The sequence below is a fragment of the Sus scrofa genome, chromosome 1, assembly GCF_000003025.6.
Source record: "Sus scrofa isolate TJ Tabasco breed Duroc chromosome 1, Sscrofa11.1, whole genome shotgun sequence".
Lineage (NCBI taxonomy): Eukaryota > Metazoa > Chordata > Mammalia > Artiodactyla > Suidae > Sus > Sus scrofa.
Window position 1 is genome coordinate 1,548,856 of NC_010443.5, and position 17,453 is coordinate 1,566,308.

The window sequence follows — 17,453 nt, forward strand, 5'->3', positions numbered from 1 at the left end:
CTTTTTGGGGGGAGGCAAAATCATGACTCCACTGCAGATAAGTAGGTCTGTTTCTGATCTAAAACTGTCAGGTTCACGTTGAATTTTTTGGTTCATCTGCTCCAAGTTTTGGGACTCACTCCTGCGTGGGCTGACTGATCTGGGGGCTGGAGAAGTAGGGACAGGGCAGTGGCTTCTTCACCGTCTACGGTTCCCGGGGCACAGCGCACCTGCGGCCTCACTGAGCTCACGCCCGGCAGAAAGCGGGGAACAGAAGCCATCTTCACTCACTAGGAAAGCCTGAATAAAGGAGGAAGTTATTCACGTTCGCTCTCTGAATCAGTGGTGGGAATTTTCCTTTCCTTTTTAGGGCGGCACCCGTGGCACAAGGACGTTCCCAGGTCGAATCGGAGCTGCGGCCGCGGCAACACCAGATCCGAGCCACATCTGTGACCTATGCTGCAGCTGGCAGCAACACCTGATCCTTAGCCCACTGAGGGAGGCCAGGGATCGAACCTGCGTCCTCACAGACACTATACCACAGCGGGACCTCCAGCCAAGAGAAAGCTGCAGGTACGGTCCGATAGGAACTGCCACTCACATCGTCGACTGCGTGGACCACTTCTCCAGACACGGGGCTGCGGGGGGAAAACAAGCTTTAGAACACGTTTCCCCGGAAACCGCTCTGCGGCCCCTGCCGCCCCGGCGTTTACTCCCCGCTCCTCTCTTCCGCCCCCGGCGTCTCCGAGCCTCTGTTTCTCTGCGCTTTTCCTCCTCACCCCGCCCTCCCCTGGCCTCTCTCCGAGCGTTTCCTCTCCCACCTCTGCCGTTTCCGATCTTCACTTTCCCTGGTTTCCTATCCCTGCCGGCAAACACGTCCCCCATGGGCAGAAGGGAGAAGCTATAGCAAGGCCTGCGCCTCCAGGGCTGCGGGTGTCTGAAGGCAAACAGGCGTCCAGAAAGAGGCAGCACGTCTCCTAACTGAAACTCCATCCATGTTCATGAGATGGCAGCATAAAGAGCAATTTACAAAGCCCCTTGTAAACTTTCCCGCCGTTGAACAGCGCTGAGCAGCCGAACAGCCCCTGTGACGATGGGAACACGCCCTGTGGACTGCCCACCGCCCAGCCCCCCATGTAGCCGAAATGAGGCCGGCTCAACGGGGACCACAGCTCCCATTTCTTGTCACTTTGATTCACTCCACGTGGCATCACCACATGTGGCACGAAGCCACCCTATCAGGCAGCACAGAAGCAGATAAGGTGACATGGTAAAAACCTATACACACCACTCAAAAAGCATGTTCAGGAAAACACCGCATTTCAGGACCAACCGCTGGGTCACACCCTGCAGTCAGGACCAGCCAGCAAAGCACACTCAGGCCTGAGGGAGCAAACTAACAGCTGAGAAGGAAGAAGCGATCCATCACCTCCACAAGGACGCTGCCCGTCACGCCTTGGAAGTGACCCCTAAAGCCAGGTGTCAGCTGGTATCATGCAAAGAGAGGGGAGCCGGGCTGGGCCCTTGAAGAGAGATTTGGATGGGTGGGGGGGCGGGCGAGGCGAGAAGAGTAATAGGAGCAAGACGGGGTCGGCGGGGGGGGGCGGGGCAGGAATGAGCCCACCCATGGGCCACAGCTGGTGCAAGCAGGACGCCTGGGGACCTGGGAGCCGAGGCATCCACGGCCTCGCCTTTCACCGGGGAAGAAGCCAAAGTCAGCAGCACGGTTTTCACGTAGAGGAATTTCAGACCACTTGTGACCATTTCAGATCCTTCCAAGTCAGCAGTAAACGTGCCCTGCAGCCCTCAGGGGTCCCTGCAGGACATCAGGAGGGACGACGCTGCCCCCTCCCGCCCCACCGTACAGGGGAAGCAAATCCTAAAAGAGGCCTGCCCCTCAGGCAGCAGAATCCCAGGACTCCCGTCCTTCTCGCGCAGGGACTTCGGCCACATTCCAGAAGGTCTGTGACTCATCTTTATTAGCAAAAGGCAGCTCTGTTCACAAAAGAACCCTCACCCAGAGCACGAGAGACTAGGAGGCGTGGGAATTGCTGCCACTTGTACAGCTTTTTCCCTTCACACACACACACACACACACACACACACACACACACACACACACACACACGGTGCAAAAGCAAATCACCTCTTCTCTGCAGCTGGATCATCACACTCATTATCCGAAGGCAGCAAAGGACGGATCCGACAGTGAACGCGGATGTTGCCCCTCAGCTCCTGCAAGGAGAACAAGCGTCCGTGAGCACAGGCGCCAGGCTGACCTGATGGGCCGTTTCCCCAAAGAGCACGGACCGGGTCCCGTTTCCCCAGGACCCGAGTCCCTGCCGCAGCTGGACGTTGAAAACCCGACGGTGCAGGGCGTGCCGGAGTCGTTTTTAACTTTTCAAACACTCATCCTTTAGGTCGTTCAGGTGCCAAAGGATTGCCCCTTGGTTGTTCGTTTAAGACAGAACCTTTCAACGGCTTCCTGGGCTGAATCTCTCAGGCCTTTCTGGCGTCTGGAGCCTTGGCTCATTATCCAGACCCCCAAGGGGCTCGTCCCAGTGAGGGGGAGATGGGAGGAGATGCTGCAGAAGCGGAAACGGAGAAGAAGAACCGGCTACACCTGTACCCGGCACAGGTGCAGCCACACCTTCCTGAGCGGAAGCGGACGGACAAGGCTAGGGCTTCGTCATCTCGGGAACTCGGGTCAAAATCCTGTTAGTTTAGCCGCAGAAGTAACAGCTATGCCCGGGCCCCTGCGGCAACGAGGGAGTTACCACCTCCGGGCGAGGGGGATTCGGCACCACACAGTCCCCCCACCCCCGGTTCTGTGCTGACTTCTTCCCCGTTGGCCCTTTCACGACTTTGGGGCCACAATGAAGGCGTCTTTCCTCTTCCGGGTGCCGGCAAGTTGGACACGCTGCTCCTGCGTCCTCCCAAACCCGCCCTGTCCCGCACCCACCAGCCCACTGGCAGGGGCACGTCCACTGTCGTCCAGAAGCGGCTAAAACCAACTGAGCCTGTGTTCAGACCCTCGAAGCGCTGTGTCCGGAACGAGAAGCAGGATTCCAGGTGCGGGTGGCGGCGCCGAGCAGACGGGGCCCCTCTCTCTCTGATGAGGGAAAGTCTCCCGTCCCTGCCGTGGGCGAGCCACTGGCTCACTCGGCAGCCACGAACGCATGCGACCGGGCCCACTGGGACATCACGTAAAGCCAACGCCCTGGCACCCAGGGGATTCAGGGCCCACTCGTGGGAGGGTCTGGCCCCCCAGCCCCTCAGCCGTGGAAATGGCCCGAGAAGAATCGGCGGGGGTGCAGATCTGCCAGGAGCCCACAAACGCTCCGAGCCAGCACCCAGGCGACCTGGCCTGAGAAGGGCGGTGTGATCACAGGACAGGAGAGAGACCAGCTGAGAGACATGGGGGGGAGTGAAGACAGGAGATGCCCGGTGACCTGAGAGTGACAGGTGGAACCTCACAGGACGGGACAGCTCCCTTCTCGCCGTCTGCACCAGGCAGCCAGAGGCAGTCGGAGAGGCCTTGAGGACGAGGGACAAGGACCTCGGATCGAGCTCGTTACTCCAGCTCGTGCCCCAGCTGGCCAGGAGGTTCCGCTGGTGGTGACCGTGGCAGCAGCACAGACGATAACAATGTCATCCAAACACATTCGTTTGTACTTAAAGACTGACCTTGGGATTCCCTTCGTGGCGCAGTGGAAACGACTCTGACTGGGAACCATGAGGTTGCGGGTTCGACCCTGGCCTCACTCAGTAGGTTAAGGATCCGGCATTGCTGGGAGCTGTGGTGTAGGCCGGCAGCTATAGCTCGGATTGGACTCCTAGCCTGGGAACCTCCATATGCCACGGATGCGGCACCATAAAGACAAAAAAGACAAAAAAAAAAAAAACACCTGACCTCAGTCCCCCTGGTGACATGGCTGCTGGTGGCACCTGCATTCTTGTGCACCTCTATGTGCTTGGCATTTGGGGGACAAGCCAGGTTGAATGTGTCACTCCAGCCCTGTTGAAATATTTTGGGATACCCTGTGCCGTTCAATACACCTGCCATAAGGTCCTTTCCAACCTGGGTCCTCAAGCCATTTCCATCGGGTCACATGAGGTCAGCACTCAGAGGCGGGGCAGAGCCCAGAGGACATCCCTGGGCCTGCTGTCACCTGTCTTGCCCGGCCCGGTGGGCGGGTCTCCTTGCAGGAAGGGCCTGTGTTCCCACGTGTCGCCTGCCGAGAAGTGAGCTTCGCCCGTGAGAGACGCACTGGGTCTGTACCCTGTCATCTGGCATAAACATGCCCCCTAAGACATTTCCCAGGACTTGCGGGGACACTGGACACTGGACGTCGGCACCTCTTTTATTCAAGACCAGAAAGGGACATGAGAAGAGTTTTATGCTCAAACCCCTGATGGTTCCAGCGGGCACTTTCCCCTTTCGTGTTCAGAGCCACCCTCTCAGCAAACCTTCCAAAGCCCTGCCCTTGAATGTGGGGCATGTTTCCCCAGCTGCCGTGAAACACAGTCCCTCCTACTTTTTGAAAACTGGGTAAATGCCGGAGCATCCGCTTGTGCACGGGCTCTCTTGCGAGACTTTATTGAAATGGACCTGCTTTACACGCTGCCCGCCTCGGCTGCACGGCCAAGCCGCTCCCTCCCGCTCACAGACGTGCTTCTTCATGCTCTCTGCCGTCGCGGCTGTTACGGGACTTTGGACAGAGTTCCCTGGGCGCTACAGCAGGACCCCAGGGCTTATCCACACTACAAACAACAGCCTGCATCTACCAACCCCAAACTCCCCATCCATCCCGCTCCCTGCCCCTGGGCAGCCACACGTCTGGTCCCCACGGCCCCGCGTCTGCTGCTGCTCCGTAGGCAGGTTCATCCGCGCCCTGTTTGAGATTCCGCTGGACGCGATGTCACATGGGGTCTGTCTTTCTGTCGGACTTACTTCACTCAGCATGAGACTCTCCAGGCCCAGCTGTGTTGCTGCCAATGATGTTACTTTGCTCTTATCTGCCGGCCCGAGGCTCCGCCCGTCTTTGGGGTCCAGCAGGAGCGAGACCCGCAGCCTCGTCAGTGGGTTTTCCAGGGGCCTCGGGGCTCAGACCGGGAGACCCAGCTTCATTTGCAACCCTTAGGACCCCAAGGGCCGCTGGTCCCTGTGGACTTGGTTCCACCTGGGGGAGCCCCTGGGTAATGAAAGCTGCGCTGGCTGAGAGCCACTGGGGTGCGGCCTTGCTCATCTCGCTGTGTCCGGACGGCGGTTCGAGGCAGCGCTGCCTTGAGGATGCTGAGAAAACGCCCAGGAGGCCAATACGCATTGGGCACTCAGCCCACAGGCTCTTATGTCGCTGTTCAGAGCCCTGGGCCACCAGAGCTGAAAACGAGAACGGCCCTCAGACGTGTCTGAGGACCAAGGTGGCGTCCAGCACAGGGACGGGACAGATGCTCAGGAAAGCAGGTTCCTGGGCCTCAGGAACCAGGCTGTGAAGACACAGCCCAGCGTTCAGCCATAAACACCGAATCTTGGAGTTCCCGTCGTGGCGCAGTGGTTAACGAGTCCTACTGGGAACCATGAGGCTGCGGGTTTGATCCCTGGCCTTGCTCAGTGGGTTAAGGATCCAGCGTTGCCGTGAGCTGTGGTGTAGGTCGCAGACGCGGCTCGGATCCTGTGTTGCTGTGGCTCTGGCTGTGGCTGTGGCTGTGTGTAGGCCAGTGGCTATGGCTCCGATTAGACCCCTAGCCTGGGAACCTCCATGTGCTGTGGATGTGGCCCTAGAAAAAGACAAAAAAAACCAAACAAACAAAAAACACCGAATCTCACAGAAACAAATTCATCAATAAGCCATCACCCAAGCGGAGACCTGAGTCCCACTTTAATCGTCACGGGGTCTGGGTTCCGCCCCTTTTAGGAAAGTCAGTGAGAGACCCTCAGATCTTGGGGACCAACAGGGAGGGAGGCAGGTGTCAGAGGCTGCAAGGAAGGCAGCCCAGCCCCTCCACAGCCCTCGGGCATCTCAAGGGCCTCTCCCAATTTAACGTGACTCCTGGCTCCCCACTCAGCGCTGCATCTCGGCAAACCTTCCCCACCCCCGCCGCCCAGCACGTCCTGTCAGGAGGCCCCCGGGCGCTGGGCTGGTCACCTCCTGCCCCTACAGGGCACCAACATAGCCCAGGCACCGTCCCCTTATCAGGGGACCCAGCTCTGCGTCCTGAGCTGCCCTCCCGCCCCTCTGACCCACCGCGAGGACAGTCCGCAGGCCCGCGACACCCACCACCAGAGCGTCATGCAGCCGCCTGCGCTCCCGCCGCTCCCGCTGCCACCGCTCCGCCACCTCCTGCAGGGTCCGTTCCAGACGCTCCGCCGGCTGCGCTGCTGCAGGAGCAAGGTCACCCCAGGTTAGAGAGAGGCCCACGTGCATCCCCAGGCCGCGTCCCCCACCTTCAGCCCCCAGCATACAGGTCCCTCGAAATAAAACACTGGTCAGCTCCAGGGCAGGACACGGGTCCCAGAACAGCGGCCGGAGGAACAGGCCCCCACCCTCGCCCTCACAACCCGCTTGCTGGTGTGGACGAGGGAGACGGGGGTTCCTGGCTGCCGTGGGGGTTACGCCTGCGGGCGCTGAGCTCTGGAGGTGAAGGTCCCAGCGTTTAAGGTCCTGGCCCGTCCTGACTGGACGGGGTGGTTCCCAGAGTGAAAGCTGACCCCGTCGTCGGACGAGAACTGTGACCCAGAGTCAGGGGCCCTCGGCCCGAAGGCGCAGCCCAGCCACAGGGTCAAGCTCAAGAAGGTCCTCCTGAGGTCGCCCAGAGCAAAGGGCTGCCTCCCGGGCCGGGCCGGGAGGGCAGGAGGCACGGGCAGAGCTGGCGGCCCCGGGCCCACCCCAGCCTGCAGCTGGGCACCCGCTCAGCGCTGAAGGAAAGGACACTCAACTCCAGGCAGCCCGGGGACAGGCCTGCGGGGACCCGCTCCCATGTGGTCAGGTCACCGTCTTACACTGCACGGCCTCGCGGTGGAGCTGCGCCGTCCGGGCGGCCACCGCCACCACCTGAGCGACACAGTGCTGAAGCTCGGCCCGGAAGGTCCCGAGCAGCCCCAGGGCAGAGGACCGCAGCCGCTCTAGGTCTCCTCTCAGCGTCTGCAAACAAGAACACGCTGGCGTCTCTGCACTGGCGTCTACAAAGCGAGGTCCCCCCCCTGTTCACGCTAAACAGGTGCATTCATGTCGCGCTGCATCTGTTCAAAGCCACGGCCCAGCCCCAGGCTCCCACCGCGACCGCGCCCACGGGTCTCAGCGATGCTCCCGCTCGGCCAGACCCCGAGCCAGCAGGCCTGGGCGTGCACTGCACAAAGCGCCACTGGGATCTCTCACGCAGCTGAAGTAAGAAAATCCCGTCTCTCAGCGGTTTTTCCACAGCTCGGCTCAGGGCGGGGCGGGACATGCAGCCCAGGACGCTTTCCGGCCCGCTGTTTACTTCCCGTGACCGTGACCGGCACCGCCCTTCTTTCCTGGGAACAAACTCTAATCTAGTATCCAGACCCCCCACCGGGAGCCAAGTGTCAGGAGGCCCGTGGGAACAGGGCAGGTCCAGGTACACAAACCCAGCATTTCCGGAGCACGTGGGGACAATGCAAGCGACACGGAGCATCCCCGCCAGGCGCTGTGTCCTCCTGAAACCACAGGAGGGTCTTTTGGCTTGAAGCCCGGTCCACAGAATGAAAGAAGGGAGAGTCTACTGTTTAACGTTAGTTATCAAACACTTAACTCATGAAAACTTAACTGAACTTCAGTGGAGGTGCTTTCTTCCTTTCTTTGCTCCGAAACAGAGCTCACTTCCGAAGGCACGGCGCCCTGGTCCAGCTAAGCTAACAAAGCAACCCCACAACGCTTGAGGGAAAAAACCTGTGAGCTGAGAATTTTGTATCCAGAAAAACTGATTTTCAAGTACACAAGGGAACGAATGTCAACATCAGAAACTCGGAGAGCAATGACCCACGAGTCCTGAGAAACATGGAGCCAAGCTGAGTGAAAGTCAGCTGACCACGTGGAAGGGGGACGTTGCACACTTCATTCAACGACAGACCGTTTCACTCAGTCGGAAGAGAACGGAGAATGGATCCTCTACAAACCCACATTCTCAATGCCCGGGTGAGAAAACAGCCAAACCCAAGCCCCTCTAAGGGCGAATGAATCCTGTTTACAGATGGTGTTCGCGTTGCTGTGATAATGAACGCTTTTCCCTCTAATTTCCACCCTGGTCACATTGCAGCAAAACGCACAGCAGCAGAGCTCCTCGCAGGCGCTCCCCAGGCCCTGCACCGTGTGGGGCGGAGCCTTCCAACGCCTTCCAGAAGGCAGGGCCGTATTTACCGCCACGGAATCCGACTCGGGAACGGATCCTCTGCCGGCTGACGCCAGAGTGAAAATGAGAGCTAACGGGACGTCTGAAATTCAACCCCTGGGCACAGGCAGCAACTCAGCTCGCGGCCAAAATGCATGTTCTTCCTCGGTTTTGCCCCGGATCCCAGTCATTTTTTGAGGTTTGGCCGTCTATGTAGATTTAGAGAGTGGACGCCCTAAAGTCAGCACCACCTACGACTGGTTATAGACACGGTGGTGATTGTGTAAGGTAAGGACCACGACCAGGCGGGTCAGCGGTAATGGACAGTCGGCGTCTAATTCACGGGGCTTTGCTTCAGAGACTCAGGCTTCCGTCAGTCCCCCGAGAGGAGATCCACTCGCCCCGTGTACCTCTCTCAACTCACCGGGAAACTCAACAAGGATGCCCACTGTCAGCCAAGTCCAGCCCCGGTGATGCTCTCTTACCTGCGCCGCGCGGCAGAGCCGGGTGGAGGTGGCGTGCGAGCTTGTCCACAGCGCCCCGGCGCCGCGCCCCAAAGGTGCATCTGCGTGGCCTCCCCGCCACTCTGCCCTGCCGGCTGCAGGCTCTGCTGCACAGAGAAACAAGCAGGTGTGAGGGTCTCGGCCACCAAGCAGGTGCCTTTCTTCTGAGGGGAGGGTGCCTCCCGACTGCCCATCAGCCCCAGTCTGCACACAGGGAGCTGCTGCCCAGGCCACAGGCAACTCCAGGGCCCGTGGGGACCCGCCACCAAGGTTCCCCCACGTGGGGGCCCCGGAGCCCGCAGAGCAGCGGGGATACAGGGGGTTGAGGAGGAGCTGGCCTCAGCTGGCAGGGGAGCCCCGTCCCAGGGCTTCGGGGATGCCACTGACACAGGGGTCCTGGCCCTGGAGAGGCAGGAGGCGCACCTGCAGGATGTGGGGGACATTAGAGAGCAGGTGGGGGCGAGGAAAGGAGACGATGTCAGCCGCCCCTCAGGGAGGGTGAAGGGGAGCTCCTTTTGGAAGCGGGACTGCGGTGTGGGGTTTGGGGCCCGGGAGGGACGGGTGCCGGCGCCGCTCGTCTTCCCACACGGCAGGTGGGCCAGCAGCTCGGGCGCGGCGCGGGGAGGCCCCACGGCGGGGTGCTTGGAACTTGCGAGGCCAGAGGCCACTGAGCCAGAGCCCTGACCTTCCCCGGGTTGTGGAACGAGAAGTCTAAATGCTGAGCGACGGGACGCCCAGAAGGGCTGCTGCGAGGAAGGCAAGCTGACCAAGAGCCGCCAGATCCCGAAGGAATCCAAGAACAGGTGCTGGAGTCACGAGGGTGGGGGTGGGTCCCTCGAGGTGCCCTTGGCCGTGGCCAGCAGACCTGAGGGTGCAGGCGTGGGCCGGACACGCGCAGGCGGAAGGGCGCGAAGCGGGTGGAGAGAGAGCTCGGGAGAAAGGGGCGTCTGCCCCCAGGACACAGCAGGACGGAGGGGAGGGGCGGGGGTGACCTGAAGCTCTGCCCTCACTGGACGTCGGGGGCTGGCCGGGCGCCCGCCACCCCACTCCTGCCCTCGCAGCCCCGTTTGAGCGCGGGCAGCAACGCTCCTGCTGAAACCTGGGTCCTGTAAAGGTGGGAAGGCCACGGCCTGCCAACCTGGCCCTGAGCCGGTGCTGGGATGGTGGAGCTAAGGCTTAAAGAGGGAGAGGCTTTGCTGGGAAGGTAACTGGCAGCCCCTCTGAAAGCAAACGCGGCCCTGAGGAGGGGGCTCCTTTGGTTTTAACATCTTCAGACGTGTGACGAGGTTAAGTAGAGAAAGTGCCTTGAAAGGGAAGCCCAGGAACAATCCGTCGCTCACGGATGCTGGGCGGGTCCATTAACCACTGAGCCACCGCGCGAACTCCCACAAGCGGAGCTTTGGAGACAAATCAGAGCCTGAGGGACAGGAAGAGACGGACCCCTCCAGCTCTTCCTCTGAGGACAGAAGAAACGGCAGCCAAATCCAGGCCACACACTGGATACAAACAACACGCACACACATGGTGAAAAGCTCTATTCTGAAGTCTCCGATGTCGCCGGCAAAGGCAGCGATTTGGAGGAAAGTAAAGTCGAGCCATCAAGTCACTTCTCCTGAAAGCTGGGCTGGGGCGGGTTTGGGACGAGCAGAGAGCAAGCTGAGGGCGCCGGGGGCAGGGAGGTGTCCCCAGGGGACGGCACAGGAACCCACGGCGGGTGGCGGGTGACGTGGGATGGAACTCAAGTCGGAGAAACACAACCGTGTGGTCACTCGGCTAAAGGGCGCCGGGCTTCGTTCAGGAGCCTGAGCCCTGGGCAGGAAGAGCTCCTGGAGAGGGACAGCGGGCAGGAGGGCTCAGTGCCCTCGGCCGCACTGCCAGGACCACAGCTGCCTCTGGTCTGCACAGTCCAGGGTCAGAACCAGAGCGCCTTGCCGAGCAGCGTCCCTAAGTGCTGACACGCATCCAAACACACACTGTCCGTCTGACGCGGTTCCGAGGGGCTAAGCCAATGGTGTTGGATCCTGTGTGGACGCAGCGGGTGTGAGCCACAAAGTTAAGTTTGCTTTTTTTCCTTTTTAGGGCCACACCCACACCACATGGAAGTTCCCAGGCTGGGGGTCAAATCGGAGCTGCAGCTGCTGGCCTACACCACAGCCACAGCTACTGGGGACCCGGGCTGCGTCTGCGGCCTACACCACAGCTCATGGCAACGCCAGATCCTTAACCTACTGAGCGAGGCCAGGATCTGAACCTGTGTCCTCATGGATACTAGTCGGGTTCATTACCACTGAGCCACAGTGGGAATGCCTGTCTGGTTTTCAGTGATGGAGAAAGACCACAGGGACCTAGAACATAAATGCCCCAAAGTTTATGGTTTTATCTGACATTCTACGCCTAGTGATTTTAAATGCAGGAAATAATAATAATTATCTGAGTGATGCTTGAAAACACGACGGGCACTGGCTCCTCCCTGCGCTGGAAGAACCTCATGGACAGAGCTGAGCAGGTCCGCGCTGTCTGTGCTGACCCTGCAGACAGGCGTGAAAAACCCCCAAGCTTGGGCCCAAGGTTTACTCTGAGCTTGTGGCAGCCGCAGCCACCAGGGGTCCCTGGAGTAGAGTGACCAGCGCCCAGGGGAGGCCTGGGTCCGGGACGCCGGCCTCACAGGCTGGAGAAAGGCAGTGCGGCGGTGATGTCAGGGTGCCACCTTCCAGAAACTCAGGCTCCGCCGGGCTGGTATCAGAGACTGATCATATCACAAAAGTGCCAGAAAATCAGGGGCTTAAAAATGCGCTAAGAGGGAGTTCTCTTGTGGCACAGCAAGCTAAGGATCCAGTGTTGCCACAGCTGTGGTGCAGGCTGCAGCTACAGCTCAGGTTCGATCTTTGGCAGAGGAACTCCCACAGGCCATGGAGGTGGCCAAAAAAATAGAGTTAGTAAATGAATATTCACTTACTTCAAGAGGTAGTATGAAAAAAAGAAAAGAATAAAAAATGAAAAATTTAAAAAGAATTTTTTAAGAGGTAGTATGGATAGCTCTAAATAGGCAAATTTAGTGCATCTACTCTTTCTCAATGCACCCTGATAGGGTTATTCAGGGGGAGTCAGGCGTCTGATGACTGACGGTCTTAGGAGGACCCTCAAGGGGCGGAGGTTAAAGAGGAAGGCCAAGGTGGGTTATTTAATGGGGCTTCGTCCGTTTTCAATTGATGCTCTAATAAAGTCCACAACTGGGAGGCTGAAACCAAAAGTGTTTCTCCCATCCGGGTAGGCCGCCGCCCAGAACCCGGCCGTGGCGGAGCCCAGCCCCTGAGGCTCCAGGGGGCCCTTCCTGCCTCCGGGCTCCTGGTGGTCACGACTGCTACCTGTCCCGGGTGGCGCCGTCTCATCACCGCCATCTCCGTCACACCTCGAGCATCTCCCAGCCTCGCCTCCCGCATCGGCGCTCTCCTTGGGAGGCCCCGAGGCCACGGGAAAACCCAAATTGGCCCCCCTTAAACCCAGTCACGTCCGCAAAGACCCTTGGTGCGTGAGGTCACATCTACGGGGGCCAGAACTGGGACCCGATACTTTGGGGGACCCACAGGCAGCCAGAGGAATCATGTAGGGTTAAAATGAAGCCATTTCCCCCTGACCTTCTCCCTTTGGGTTCCCTTCCTTTTCAACGTGAAGAAAGCACCTGCAGGAGAGGCTGGGCGGGGTGTCTTTGCGCCCCAACCCCCGCCTGGGTCTGGGTGACACAGGCAGATGACGCGGCAGGATCACACAGAGGTTTGTCTCTAGGGGAAACGGGGCCCCGGCGGACGGCAGCGGGGCACGTGCAGCCCTCAAGCGACTACTGAGCCGGGCGCTCAGTCAGGGCATTTACGGCCCTACGTTTTCCTCAACAAGGCTGTTTTTAAAAGCACAGATAGCTCACTGATTTATTACTCACTGAAAGCTGCGAGCACAGAGGTACACGGGAACTGAGAACTAAAACTGGTTCAGGGTGAGACGATCCGTCGATTTTGACGAAAGCATCCTCACCAGATGGAAAAAAGCAGCCAGCCGTCCAAAAGGGGCCGCACCTGCTTCCTTCTGCAAAGACCGGCCGCGGACGCGGACTCCCCGTGCTCGGCACACAATTCAACTCAATCCCAGGGTGCAGACAAATTACCTCCGCCAACTTCAGGTGAAGAAGAGCCGTTTCAGTCTCCAGCTCCACCACTCTCTCTTCCCGGGCCTGCAAGCAAGGGTCCAGAACAGAAAGCCATCGGCTTCCGTGCGACTCCCCAGCACTCACCTGCATGCTGCCAGCACATGGACAGCAGGGCACGAGGGAGGACGCGGCCGGACGGGCCCCAGGCCTATGTCTGCGACCCCCACCCCCACCCCAGGTGTGGGCCCCAGACCAGCAGCCTCTGGGACTTGCCAGAAACACAGAATCTCCGACCCTCTTCCCCACACCGACCTGCCTCTGCCTTTCAGCAAGTCCACCAGTTTGAAGGGCAGAGCTCCGAGGAGCCCACTCACCAAAACCTCACCATTTCCTTCCTTTTATTCACGTGCTCAAAATACATCTGTTACGATGGTATCATGTGCCAGCGCCGGTCGAGCTGCTGCGCACAGAGCAGGGAGCAGACCACCCTCGTGGGGAAACAGAGGCTCAGGGACAGCGGCGGCTGCGCCAGAGTCACCACGGGATGGTGTGAACTTGGGACGAGGGCGAGGGGAGACGGACAGAGGAAGGGCCGTGCAAAGGCCCTGGGGCAGGAATGAGCCGGGCAAGCGAGGGAGCGGGGAGGCTGGCCGGCCTGGGGCGCAGCGGCCAAGGGGGTCCTACGCCAGGCAGGAGGGTGCGAATGGCCGGGAGGGCACTGCAGGCTTGTGGGCAGAGGAGACGAACTATCAGCTGCGGAGCGAATGCCGAGAGGGCCAGCAGCGCCTGGACAGAGGCCGCCTGGAGAGGAAATGCACCAGTTTCCAGGAAGGCGGGCTCGGCGGGAGGCGGGGGGGGGGGGCTTCTGCTGGGGAACCCTCCTCCCCACCCCGCACGCAGACTGGCAGCTCACAGAGATCCTGATCACTTTAGGACAAGCTCTGTGCGGCTGGTTAGAAAACTAGAAACCTGAGCCGTCTGGATTGTGTCATCATGGTCTGTCTATTTTAGGTCTTTAGAAATAACCCCTCCAATATACCCCTGAGAGGCCTACTGCCTGGTACCTGCGCAGGTGGCAGGTGCAGTCTCCCCCACCCCGAGCCTCCCATGTGTTCCCAGCTGTGCAACCAGACCAACTGCAGAACAGCTGCATCGGCTCAGAAAGCAAGCCACAGCCTCACCACCCAACTCCCCGACACCCGGCCCTGGGAAACCTCACATCTGCTCTCCGTCTCTACAGACCTGCCCGTCTGGACATTCTACGCGCGGAACCACACGCTACGTGGGCCTCCGTGCCAGCCTCTCGCTCAGCACCGCGTCTGTAAGGCAGACGCGTGTGGCAGCAGCACTAGTCAGTATTGCGCTTCTTCTCATTGCTGCCGATGCTGCACTGCGCGGGCGGCCCGCTGCCCCGCGCTCAGCGGACGACACGTGGGCTGCTCCGCTCGGGCTGGCGGGAGGGCCGCGCTGGCGGCCCGCACATGCTTTTGTGCGGACTGGTTTTCCTTCCCCTTGAGTGTAAGCCTAGGATTGGAAGTGCACGTGGTAACTGCTGGGCAGCTTGAGGACGTGCCAGGCTGTTTTCCTGCTCCACTCCCACCAGCAGCGTGTGGAATCCGCCTCGGGCCCTGCCTGCCGGCACCCCCACCCCCCTTTCCGTGAGGCGGAGGTGGTACCTCACCCAGGTTTGAGCTGCATTTCCCTGTGGCTGTAATTCTGAGCTTCACGTCAGGGCACAGGTCCTGCCCTCTGGTTCAATGTCTTCCAAAGTATTTTGTTAGCTTTCTTTGCAGTTTGTTTTTGCTGCTGTCTGCCTGCTTTGTCCAGTGACTCAGCTGGACCCTCAGAGGGGTCTATCTCCCCCAGCACGAAGCTGTGGGTATAGGTCTCTTGAAGCGCCCTCCTCGGTGTGTGCACAGGCCCCTGGACAGTGGCTTCCAGCAGGGCTCTCGTTGCCGGGTCCCCGATTTCTGTTAAGCTGTCTGCCGCCTTTGCTGTCGCATCCACCCGTCAACTCCCACTCATGACTGACTGACAGCTCCCTTCCTTCAGCCATGGCCCGGGGAATACCTTTCTCCAGGGTCTGGTCCAGTGACTGAGACGGGGCACTTTTGGAAGCTTTCAGCCCTGGGAGGGCTGCTCTCCGCTGCCCCCAGGCTTCCCTCCAATGACCCGGGTGCTGATGGCTGAGCCTGTTGCTTGTAATGGGCTGTGCTGTATCCCCTCAAATCCACACGTTGAAGCGCTAACCTTCGGGAACCTTGGAAGGTGACCGGTCCCTCAACTAAGAGACAATGAGGCCATCGGGATGGGCTCTAGTCCAGTCTGACTGGTGCTGTGACAAGAGATTAGGACACAGAGAGACGCCAGGACACGCGTACAGAGGAAAAACCACGCGAGGACACAGCGAGGGCCAGAGCCACGGAGAAGCTGCGGGAGGAAGCACGCCCGCGCACACCGGCTCCTCAGGCCTCCTCCCTGCAGAACCGCAGCAAGACATTTGTTTGAAGTCGCCTGCTGCGCCGCTGTGCTCTGGCGGCCTGAGCAGAGTAAGGACCGCTCTGAATTAAGAAGGGCCGCTCGCTGCTTCTGAATTTCCCCAGACTGCTCCAAAGAAAGTCAGGTCCTGTGGGGAGGGCAGAGCCTCTGAGGCTCTCTTGGGGGGCTGCCCCTCCCCCGGGCAGAGGCCCCAGGCCAGCGCACTTGCTGGGGAGCCTCTGCACTGATGAGCTGGGGAGAACAATGAGGGCCCTGGTCTTCCCAGCCCATTTTGGGGTAAAGCCGCTGCTCCATCAGTGGAGGCTGGAGGGGGAGGGACCTTGGCCTCTGGGACCCTACCAGGAACTCACCCTCTGCAACCTGGTGCTGGTGGCCTCCTGGGGCACAGTGACCCTTGGTGGGCTGAGGGCACTGGGAGCCCATCCTCTGGACACTCCAGCATCAAGCTGAGCGCAGTTGGAAGGGAAGGAGGGCCACAGACTGTCACCGTTGGGACAGCTTTAGCAGATTTCCTCGAATCAGTCTTTCTTCACTGACATATACACCCTTAGGGCAGTCTCCTGACACTTTAAACACCTGTTCCGATACAGACACCGCACATATGTACACAGGTATGACTACGCATGTGTGGACGTACCTATAGATGGATGGATGGACGGATGTATGTATGTATGTGTTACGTATGCATGTATGTATGGATGGACGTGTGTATTGTGCATGTATGTTACACACACACGCACCATGTATGGACGACACATGTATGGAGGTATGTATTATGTATTTGTATGTGTGGATGTATGTACGTATGGACTACATATGTACTATGTATTGTGTATGTATGCATACATGCATGGATGGATGGACATACGTGTGAATGGATGTTTGTACGCATGTATTGTGTATGTATGCACACACGTGTGTATGTAGTATGTATGTGTGCATGTATGTTTATCGTCGCTGTGCTCAGGTGTGGGTCCACAGAGGTCCCTGCCCTGCCGTCCTGGAAGTTCTGCCCCAGGACAGCCTTCTCAGACCCTGCTGTCACTACTTGCTACAAAGTGACATTCAAAATACGTATCTAATCAAGTTGGGTCCCTGGCCTCCTAAACTCTCTTCCCCGCGCTTCTCCCTGCTGTGCCTTCGGGAGGCAGGAACTCGGAGGCCTCTTCCTGACCTCTCAGCCCCAAGCCCAGCCCTAGGCCGCCCTGCCCACCCCGGGCCTCTTTCGGGCGGCTCCCTCTTCAGCAGGTCCATCCTCAGTCCAGCAATCCCCACTCTCAGCGGAGGTCACGAGGCCGGGCTAGGAAGGGCAAGGCCCGGGCCTCCCAGCGGGCAGTGATTATCAATTCAATTCCTTTGCGAGTTGATTTGTACTTTGGGATTATGTGTTTCTCTTATTCAACTGCGTTATCCCAGAGGGTGGGGTTAGAAAGGTTACACCTGCTGTTGTCTAACCAGACTCCCCACATCTAGCCGGTATTCAGAAGACCTTCAACAAAGTAGCAGGGAGGGGGACAGAGGAGGCCCGGGTGGGGTGGGGGTGAGGTGGGAGCTCGGGTGGGTGGGGAGAATGTGGGGGCCTCCGCCCGGATGGGGACTTGGGGACCTCAGGTACCGTTTTCAACTCAGTGAGATGCCCAGACCCTCAAGGGGTCCAAGGCAGGGATAGGGCCATCAGAGGGTGAGGGGTGGAGGGGGTAGGATGGGGGAGGGCTACAGATGGCCTGGGGGTCCCCCACCCCTCCCTCACCTGCAGTTGACGCTGCAGCTGCCTCGCCCGCTGCTCCCAGAAACTTCCCCACCGCCTGGCGGTTGGCATTGCCCTCGCCGGCGGGCTGCGTGGGTGCCAAGGTCACGCGGGTGGGGGTGGGGGTAGGTGGGGACCGGGTGAAGGGCGTGGGCGCCAATAGCGGGTGGGGGCGCGCGCGGGCGGGGCGTGGAGGTAAATTTGAAGACCATTTTTAAGCCCTACAGGCATTTAAATT

General features: G+C 59.6%; 1 protein-coding gene across 3 annotated transcripts in view; it reads right to left on the reverse strand.

Moving 5' to 3' along the window:
- Positions 1-17,252, reverse strand: part of KIF25 (kinesin family member 25) — a 38,683-nt gene extending 21,431 nt beyond the window's left edge. For 2 of the 3 annotated variants that reach the window (XM_021085754.1, XM_021085745.1), the window contains exons 1-5: positions 7,258-17,252; positions 6,983-7,124; positions 6,261-6,361; positions 2,126-2,214; positions 581-617 (exon numbers count right to left, since the gene is read on the reverse strand). In XM_021085754.1, coding sequence (XP_020941413.1) covers positions 581-617; positions 2,126-2,214; positions 6,261-6,361; positions 6,983-7,124; positions 7,258-7,635 — 747 coding nt within the window. In that variant the 5' untranslated portion in view covers positions 7,636-17,252. The remainder of the gene's footprint in view (positions 1-580; positions 618-2,125; positions 2,215-6,260; positions 6,362-6,982; positions 7,125-7,257) is intronic. The other variant, XM_021085734.1, reaches the window with a different exon arrangement.